This window comes from Dendrobates tinctorius, unplaced genomic scaffold, assembly GCF_039654945.1.
Source record: "Dendrobates tinctorius isolate UK_male_01 unplaced genomic scaffold, ASM3965494v1 ptg000231l, whole genome shotgun sequence".
Lineage (NCBI taxonomy): Eukaryota > Metazoa > Chordata > Amphibia > Anura > Dendrobatidae > Dendrobates > Dendrobates tinctorius.
The window spans coordinates 4,718,196-4,728,619 of record NW_027361898.1 but is presented as its reverse complement, the minus strand read 5'-3'; the positions used below and the strand labels follow the sequence as shown (position 1 = coordinate 4,728,619).

Here is a 10,424-nt window from a genome sequence, read left to right as displayed (position 1 = left end):
TATAGCAACCAATCAGGATCTCCGTTCATTTTACAAGTAGTGATCTGATTGGTTGTTCTTACTCTATCTTTTCCGCCATAACGTGGGATCAAGACCATAGCAACCAATCAGATTGCAGCTTTTGTTTTTGGAAAAATAGAAGGTTGAGGTGTCATGTAGCGCCATTGTTTCGCTTCTTTTATATTGGGACAATTAGGAGACATGAAATATCCAATGTATAAAAGTGTTTTATTACAAGTAGTAATATTACATTTATAAACACACAAATGTCTGAAAAATGCACAAAACTCGGGACAATCCGCAAAAACACGGCTGTGAAACGCAGCAAATCACTTTATTTTTTTGTTTTGACGGAAATAAATAAAGTTGATACAAAATTTTAGATAAATAAAATCCTTCAGACACACAGACCCTTCTCACCCTGACACACCCCACCGCTATCTGCCATAAGTGGTGTAGGTTGTATGAATCCATGATAACACCCACTGGCCGAAGTAACTGCTGCCAGGCTACCGCCATTCACTACTCAGTGTTAACAGGAAAGATCTCGTCTATGTACTGCAGCCACGTAACACACAGGATCAGCACCCACGTACTGATTAGGGGCCCACCATTAACCCCTATTAGGTCATTTCAGTCCATGTTGGTTTTCTCTGTGTCTCCTTAGGTCCACTTTACGCTGGAAGCCTTTACCGCACAGGTCACATGTAAACGGCTTAAAGCCTGTGTGCTTGCGGCTGTGAGTGATCAAGTTCGAGCTCTGACTGAAAGCTTTTCCACAAACCTGACACTTGTGAGGCTTCTCTCCTAAACATAGGACAAAACACAACCGATATCATAGTAGTTATATTCTTGTACATAGAGGCAGTATTATAGTAGTTATATTCTTGTACATAGGGGACAGTATTATAGTAGTTATATTCTTGTACATAGGGGGCAGTATTATAGTAATTATATTCTTGTACATAGAGGCAGTATTATAGTAGTTATATTCTTGTACATAGGGGACAGTATTATAGTAGTTATATTCTTGTACATAGGAGCAGTATTATAGTAGTTATATTCTTGTATATAGGGAGCAGTATTATAGTAGTTATATTCTTATATATAGGGACAATATTATAGTAGTTATATTCTTGTACATAGGGAGCAGTATTATAGTTTTTATATTCTTGTACATAGTGGGCAGTATTATAGTAGTTATATTCTTGTACATAGAGGCAGTATTATAGTAGCTATATTCTTGTACACAGGGGGCAGTATTATAGTAGTTATATTCTTGTAGGTACGGGGCAGTATTATAGTAGTTATATTCTTGTACATAGGGGGCAGTATTATAGTAGTTATATTCTTGTACATAGGGGCAGTATTATAGTAGTTATATTCTTGTACATAGGGGCAGTATTATAGTAGTTATATTCTTGTACATAGGGGGCAGTATTATAGTAGTTATATTCTTGTACATAGGGGACAGTATTATAGTAGTTATATTCTTGTACATAGGGAGCAGTATTATAGTAGTTATATTCTTGTACATAGGAGCAGTATTATTGTAGTTATATTCTTGTACATTGGCGGCTGTATTATAGTAGTTATATTCTTGTACATAGGGGGCAGTATTATAGTAATTATATTCTTGTACATAGGGGGCAGTATTATAGTAGTTATATTCTTGTACATAGGGGGCAGTATTATAGCAGTAATATTCTTATACATAGGGGCAGTATTATAGTAGTTATATTCTTGTATATAGGGAGCAGTATTATAGTAGTTATATTCTTATATATAGGGACAATATTATAGTAGTTATATTCTTGTACATAGGAGCAGTATTATAGCAGTTATATTCTTGTATATAGGGAGCAGTATTATAGTAGTTATTCGTGTACATAGGGCAGTATTGGAAAGAGCAAAGCAGGCTCACCTGTTGTGGCGTGTTGTCAGCACGGACAGCAAGAGGACCACTTAGGAAACAATGGAAAAAGGAGAAAGGTCCAGCTGATGCAAAGGGCTGTTTATTGAAAATTCAGATCAAAATCAGCATCCCGCAGGCATTGAACGGTAACGCAGCTACACGTTTCGAACACTAGGTGTGTTCTTTGTCAGGGCTCTGACAAAGAACACATGTAGTGTTCGAAACGCGTAGCTGCGTTACCGCTCATTGCCTGCGGGATGTTGATTTTAATCTGAATTTTCAATAAACAGCCCTTTGCATCAGCTGGACCTTTCTTCTTTTTCCATAGGGCAGTATAACAGTAGTTATATTCTTGTATATAGGGAGCAGTATTATAGTAGTTATATTCTTGTACACAGGGAGCAGTATAACAGTTATATTCTTGTACATAGGGGGCAGTATTATAGTAGTTATATTCTTGTACATAGGGGACAGTATTATAGTAGTCATATTCTTGTACATAGGGGGCAGTATTATAGTAGTTATATTCTTGTACATAGGGGACAGTATTATACTAGTCATATTCTTGTACATAGGAGGCAGTATTATAGTAGTTATATTCTTGTACATAGGAGGTAGTATTATAGTAGTTATATTCTTGTACATAGGGGGCAATATTATAGTAGTTATATTCTTGTACATAGGGGGCAGTATTATAGTAGTTATATTCTTGTACATAAGGGGGCAATATAACTTACCAGTGTGTATATACGTATGTTTCTTCATGTCAGACTTTTGATGGAAACGCTTTCCACAGAATTGGCAAGGATACGGCCGAGTGTCTGAGTGGATAAGCAGGTGGGTGGATAACGTGGAAGATCGCTTAAATGTTTTTCCGCACATCTTGCACTCAAAGCTCCTCTCCTGTAAAATAGGAAATGTTTTTTATAACCTAGTATTTTATATTAAGCTTGTGCAATATTTCATGTTGGGGATATGGTTGTTGTAGAGTTGTGTGGTTCTATGAGACTGTATGTACAGTGGGTGCGAAAAGTATTCAGACCCCTTTACATTTTTCACTCTTTGTTTCATTGCAGCCAATTGTTAAATTCAAAAAAGTTCATTTTTTTTCATTAATGTACACTCTGCACCCCATCTTGACTGGAAAAAGCCCCAGAAGTGTAGAGAGTTTTGCAAATTTATTAAAAAAGAAAAACTGAAATATCACATGGTCATAAGTATTCAGACCCCTTGCTCAGACACTCATATTTAAGTCACATGCTGTTCATTTCCTTGTGATCCTCCTTGAGATGATTCTACTCCTTAATTGGAGTCCAGCTGTGTTTAATTAAACTGATAGGACTTGATTTGTAAAGGCACACACCTGTCTATATAAGCCCTCACAGCTCACAGTGCATGTCAGACCAAATGAGAATCATGAGGTCAAAGGAACTGGCCAAGGAGCTCAGAGACAGAATTGTGGCAAGGCACACATCTGGCCAAGGTTACAAAAGAATTTTTGCAGTACTCAGGGTTAGTAGGAGCACAGTGGCCTCCATAATCCTTACTTAAATGGAAGAAGTTTGGGACAGGATAACTGGTTGCAATTGAAGGAAACATGAATGCGGCCAAGTACAGAGATATCCTGGATGAAAACCTCTCCCAGAGTGCTCTGGACCTCAGACTTGGCCGAAGGTTCACCTTCCAACAAGACAAAGACCCTAAGCACACAGCTAAAATAACAAAGGAGTGGCTTCAGAACAACTCTGTGACCATTTTTGACTGGCCCAGCCTGAGCCCTGACCTAAACCCAATTGAGCATCTCTGGAGAGACCTGAAAATGGCTGTCCACCAATGTTCACCATCCAACCTGACGGAACTGGAGAGGATCTGCAAGGAAGAATGGCAGAGGATCCCCAAATCCAGGTGTGAAAAACTTGTTGCATCATTCCCAAGAAGACTCATGGCTGTACTAGCTCAAAAGGGCGCTTCTACTCAAAACTGAGCAAAGGGTCTGAATATTTATGACCATGTGATATTTCAGTTTTTCTTTTTTAATAAATTTGCAAAAATGTCTACATTTCTGGGGGGGTTTTTCAGTCAAGATGAGTGTACATTAATGAGAAAAAAAATGAACTTTTTTGAATTTACCAAATGGCTGCAATGAATCAAAGAGTGACAAATTTAAAGGGGTCTGAAGACTTTCTGTACCCACTGTATTACACCATGATAGGATTGGATACACAGTTCAGCAGTATACAACACATTATGGACCTCACCTGTGAGTGAACATTGAGATGTTGCTCCAGACTGACAGCATGACCAAAGGATTTCCCACAAATATCACAGACAAATGGTCTGGTTCCACTATGAGACCTCCGGACGTGAACCTCTAATCCATGAGACGTTGAGAAAACCTGGAAGATAGAAGAGATTATCTGGCTTTCATAAAATATAATAGTTCAGTGTCCTGCAGCAGCCCCTTAGTCTGCAGCGGCCGGCCCTTGCCCTCCTGCAACGGCTGACCCTCGCCCTCCTGCAGCGGCCGGCCCTCGCCCTCCTGCAGCGGCCCTTCCTCTGCTGTAACGCCCCTCACCCTCCTCTTAGCGGCCCTCCCACTGAATATCTTACCTTGCTGCACTTGACACAGTGATAGTTATCCATAACAGACGAGAATGCCAGGCTGTAATTAATGGGGTGATCATAGTCTGTCTCTGTAGCTTTGGGGGGGCTGCCATATAACCCTAGGACTGTAGGACCCTGCCTCATGGAGGGGTGCCCATGGGATGGGACTTGATTGAAGCTATAGGCTGAATGCAGAGACTCCCAGGAGAGGCTCTGCTTATAGAAGGCCGACAGGGGAAAGGACGGATACGACTTCATGGGGAGCAAGGACAAAGAGAGACCTTAAAGACAGAATTACAACATTGTGTCATTCATATATTCATTCAATGTGATGAAGAGTTTAGTAGTACATTACCTGGGCCTGAAGCCACAGACGGTCCGCGACTTAAATAGAGGGTTCTCTGCATGTCATCTTTTGGTTGAGAGCTCTTGGTCAGGTCCTCAGGTTCATATTCTTTAAGGTCGATGTCAAATGATTTCCTGTCTTTAGAATCTGATGTAATAAAAATAGTAAAAATCTGAGGAAGCTGGAAAAATGTTGTAAATTGGGGTGACCTCCCTCACCCTACTTAGTGGGCTAGCATAGGGTTCACCCTTTCCATAGACCTCCAAAACAGACAGGAGGTACATGATAACATGTCCCTTCTCTCCGAGATATAGACACTAAAGGGCCCATCACACTAAGCCATATCGTTAGCAATATCGCTATAACGTTACTAGTTTTGTGACGCAGCAGCGATATTTCTAGCGATATCGCCATGTCTGATACTTACCTCCGACCGCTCCCCCGCTGGTTATTGCTGATCGTGTGAGAATGTCCTGGGCCGTTTCTCGTCGGCCGCTTCCTGCTGGGCTTCCTGCTAGCGCCGATGAGCGACGCGTGGACGCGGGTGGGAGGACGTCTTCATCGCCTCGTCTGACAGGTAAGTAGCGACCCCCGTCCCCAGCGATGTCGCTGGTGAGATCTGTCTGTGTGGCAGCTCACTAGCGACCACTTAACGATGCACCAGCGATCCTGACCGGGTCATATCATGGTCGGGATCGCTGGTGCATCGCTAAGTGTAATGGTACCCTAAGATTGGGGCCCCATTAGGATTACTGCTCTGGAGCCCCCTGCCTATTCTGCCCAGGATCAGGATCTATACAGACATGTATGTGTTGACGCAGTGTGTGTGACACAAACCACAATGTTTGTACAGACATGGAGCCAATTTCTCTGTGTTTGACAATCCGGCTTTGATTGAATTGAGAAAACACATCGTTGTGATACATCCTTGTCCGGCATCTAATGAAGCTCATATCATTGCCTGCACAGTACAGTATTCCCAGCAACAACGAGCAGCTCAGCAGTCAGTATCTAATCCTATTCTGTGTGATACTGACTGCTGAGCTGTGTATCTAATCCTATCCTGTGTGATACTGACTGCTGAGCTGTGTATCTAATCCTATCCTGTGTGATACTAACTGCTGAGCCGTGTATCTAATCCTATCCTGTGTGATACTGACTGCTGAGCTGTGTATCTAATCCTATCCTGTGTGATACTGTCTGCTGAGCCGTGTATCTAATCCTATCCTGTGTGATCCTGTCTGCTGAGCTGTGTATCTAATCCTATCCTGTGTGATACTGTCTGCTGAGCTGTGTATCTAATCCTATCCTGTGTGATACTGTCTGCTGAGCCGTGTATCTAATCCTATCTTGTGTGATACTGACTGCTGAGCCATGTATCTAATCCTATCCTGTGTGATACTGTCTGCTGAGCCGTGTATCTAATCCTATCCTGTGTGATACTGACTGCTGAGCTGTGTATCTAATGCTATCCTGTGTGATACTGTCTGCTGAGCTGTGTATCTAATCCTATCCTGTGTGATACTGTCTGCTGAGCCGTGTATCTAATCCTATCCTGTGTGATACTGACTGCTGAGCTGTGTATCTAATCCTATCCTGTGTGATACTGTTTGATGAGCCGTGTATCTAATCCTATCCTGTGTGATACTGTCTGCTGAGCTGTGTATCTAATCCTATCCTGTGTGATACTGACTGCTGAGCTGTGTATCTAATCCTATCCTGTGTGATACTGACTGCTGAGCCGTGTATCTGATCCTATCCTGTGTGATACTGTATGCTGAGCCGTGTATCTAATCCTATCCTGTGTGATACTGTCTGCTGAAGAGGAGTATATCTTTCCAGGTATGTTGGTGTACCTCCCAATTGGCTGCGAAATGTAGGCAGCTTAGATACTTGATACGCCGTGGGTGCTAGACACAATGACGCGTGTTTCTGCAGAGCTGCACTCCGGACAGACGGACGCTTCCCGGGAACAGTTACAGTAACGGACACAATTGGATTTGAATAGAGCGGATTTGAATGCGGCTGGAGGCGGGTGGTGGGATCACTGCTGGCACTGCCAGGACGGGCAGGAGTCAGGAGGGCTCTGCACAGAGCAGGGCACCACCTTCCCATATAAGGAGCACACTCCTCTTCTGAAATACTCTGTGCTGCTAAGGACTCAGCTCCTTTTTGTGCTACCACTCACTAAGTCAGCACACTACTTTTCTGAAATACTCTGTGCTGCTAGGGAACCTGCTGATTGCTCTGATCTCATAAGATCAGCACACAGTTCTCTTGTAACACTGTGCTGGGGGGGACCCTTCATCTTCTGACAAGATCGGCACAATCTTATTATTAAGGATCCTGCTCTTCCAGGATAGATCTCTCAGTCTGTGACTTCCCAAAACATTGGTGGACCTCTCTCCTGAAATACTCTGTGCTGCCCCTTACTCTGTTTAAAAGTCTGTAACCTCCTAAAAGTTCGGTGCTCCTCTTTCCTAAAGATACTCTGTGCTGCTCCTTTCTTTGACACTCTCCTCTTCCTAAATACTCTGCATTAGGGCCCCTCCTTCTCCTCTCCTGAAACACTCTGTGATGCTCTGAATATTTTTATACTGTGGGAGTATATACCAGAATAACAAAGGAGATTTTGGGGCTGTGATGTTTGATCAGTGGGGGTGCATCTTTCAAGAACCCCCAGTTTGTAAGCAGAACGAAAGGGGCACTGACATCCATGGAGAGTGTTGTATACCCTTCATCCACACCTGGGCACAGTGCCATATGTCTGGTTCTGGAAGTGCATGAGCAGCAATGAGCTGCAGTGCCAGACACAACCACAACCCTATGGATGGCGCTGTGCAGCTTCAAAGCATTAAAAGAGTACTGCGTCCTCATCAGTCTGGATTAAGGCACCATTTCTGCATGGTCCCAGGAGCTCAATGGTTAGCACATTATATAAACAGGGAAGTCGTTATTATATGTTTGTAAATCACATTATGGACAATGTGTCGGAACAGGAAACCGGGATAGGATTTATTTCCCTGTTTATACAGCGCTGATAATTACACAATGTGCTATTCACACACCAATCACCTCTGCTTGCTGTCAGTGAAAAGGAGCCTTCCTATATACAGCTAAGACTTCACAGCTGAGGGTTTGTTACAGATGTGTCCAGTCCAGACTGAATCATGTTCTCTGCTCTGATACTTTGTAACGTAACACGCAGGGGAGAGATTTGTGCTGCTGTGTTTGGCTCACAGAGGATGGTAACTCTGAATATGACACAACACCAAAGAAATCACACAGTAACAAATAATATCTAATGCATGGAGTAATAATATATACTCCAAATATTAATATGTACTCAAATAGTGAAGGACGGCGCTACTTGAGAGAGCGTGGGGACCACACAGTAAGGAAACCAAAACAGAAAATACCAGGAACATTGGCCATTAAAAAATATATACCGGACAAATAATAATCCCAACAAAATACGTCTTTATTCAAAATTGGCAAACAGTAATGCTATAAAAATTGTGTGCATGTATTAGGAATATACTGTACATAGAGAATATGAATCCAAAATGATAAAAAATATATAGAGAAATATATTTAGTATACCAGGTGATAGACTAAAAAATGGACAATATATCAATTATGATCACATAGATATAATTCATTCATCAGGGGGTTAATTCCTGACGAAGGAATTATATTCCGAAACGCGCGTCGGGGGTGTGCGCCGTAACAGGACCAGGCGGACTTTTAGGATCTGTGCACACGTTGCGGATTCTGCTGCGTTGTACAGTACCATTATACCCTATGTAAATCAAAAAACACTGTGTACATGCTGCAGAACAATCTGCTGCATAAATGCTGCGGGTTCATTTCCGCAGCATGTCAATTCTTTGTGCAGATTCCGCAGCGTTTTACACCTGCTCCATTGTAGGAATCCGCAGGTGTAAAAACGCAGGTGGAATCCTCACAAAATCCGCAGTAAATCTGCACTTAAATCCGCAGGTAAAACGCAGGTCATTTTACCTGCGGATTTAGCAAAATCTGCTCGGAAAATTCCACACTGGAATCCGCAACGTGTGCACATACCCTTAAGGGTACAGGCCCTTTTTTTCCTTAATGATCCATATTGGTCACCTTTTGCATCTAATCATAACATGTGATGCTCAGCATCTTTTTATGTTTGACTGCCAATTGCCCCTTTCATTTTTATGATTGTATATTACTATACTGGGCACTTTTAGAATATTATTCATTGTCAATTTTTCACTTTGTACACCTTATGTGGTACTGTATGTTTTGCACTTCAGTTAATTCCAACATTGTGTGTATTTACCACTCATGTTAGGTGTTTTGCACTAAAATTTCTACATCACCGTTGCTCTTGCCTTTTGTTTTTTTGCTTGATTTTTTCTCTTCCTTTTTTTTTTTATCACATACCTCACAGTCACTAACACGCACGTGGCCCTTTGGCCCAATCATAAATTTTTATATTTTATATTATACTTTTTTCATGTATGACTTTTTTTTATAAAATTTTTTTTGCAAACATAGCAATTAAGAGGGGCTTGTTTTATATATATAAACTGCTCAAAAAAATAAAGGGAACACTTAAACAACAGAATATAACTCCAAGTAAATCAAACTTCTGTGAAATCAAACTGTCCACTTAGGAAGCAACTGTGAAGAGCGTCAGCATAAGCTGAGTCGTTCTTCTTGAATGAGTGGACCCTCTGGGCCGTGGCACCCACCCACCTAGGGCGAGCTGACCTACTGAGGAACCACCCCCTATACAGGAAGTGTCAGGGGGTGAGCCACCACGGCAGCTGGACCAGACGGCCGGCACAGGAAAACAAGACAAGGCGAGACAAGACGTTAGTTCAAGGAAACTTCATTAAGGAACACTTCTGGGTACAACAGGTGCAAAACGTGAACACACAAAGTACATAAAGCAAGATGCGTGCAAGGGCACGCCGAGGTCCAAGGCATGAGGAACACTTCAGGGTATAACAGGTGCAAAACGTGAACACACAGAGAACATAGAGCAAGGTGCGTGCAAGGGCACGCCGAGGTCCAAAGCATGGTACGTGCAGATGGTAGACAGAGGCACGAGGACATCGGACTCCGGACAGCAGGCAACGATCAACCGGGACATCAGGTTCTGTAGCTCTGAAGGTGATCGGCAGGTTCCGGACATCCGGTAAGCAAACCAGGGTTCCATGCAAGGAGACAAGACAAAGTTAGAAACAGGATGCGTGTCAACGAACACGCATGGGTCAGGTTCACAGGACAGAGGCCTGTGCATGCCAAGGGACATGCCAGGGACAGGTACAGGGACGGTGGCCTGCGCGTGCGAAGAGACACGCCAGGGAGAGATACAGGACGGAGGCCTGCGTGTAAAGAGGACACGCCAGGGACCAAGATAGGGTACGGTGGCATCGGAATCCGGGATGCTGGCATCGACCGACAGGGTCCAGGAATCAGACTGCGGAAATCAGCTCTGGACATCAGGCCGCAGTCATCTAGGTCCGGACCTCTGGCAGCGGTTGGCAGGTTACGGAA

At 42.9% G+C, this 10,424-nt stretch overlaps 1 protein-coding gene across 4 annotated transcripts in view; it reads right to left on the bottom strand.

The window, feature by feature from the left end:
- Window positions 1-209: 209 nt before the first annotated feature.
- Window positions 210-10,424, bottom strand: part of GFI1B (growth factor independent 1B transcriptional repressor) — a 50,023-nt gene continuing 39,808 nt past the window's right edge. For all 4 annotated transcript variants that reach the window (XM_073555996.1, XM_073555998.1, XM_073555997.1 and 1 more), the window contains exons 3-7: window positions 4,875-5,012; window positions 4,526-4,800; window positions 4,174-4,311; window positions 2,653-2,818; window positions 210-807 (exon numbers count right to left, since the gene is read on the bottom strand). In XM_073555996.1, the coding sequence (XP_073412097.1) occupies window positions 629-807; window positions 2,653-2,818; window positions 4,174-4,311; window positions 4,526-4,800; window positions 4,875-5,012 (896 nt within the window). In that variant the 3' untranslated portion in view covers window positions 210-628. The remainder of the gene's footprint in view (window positions 808-2,652; window positions 2,819-4,173; window positions 4,312-4,525; window positions 4,801-4,874; window positions 5,013-10,424) is intronic.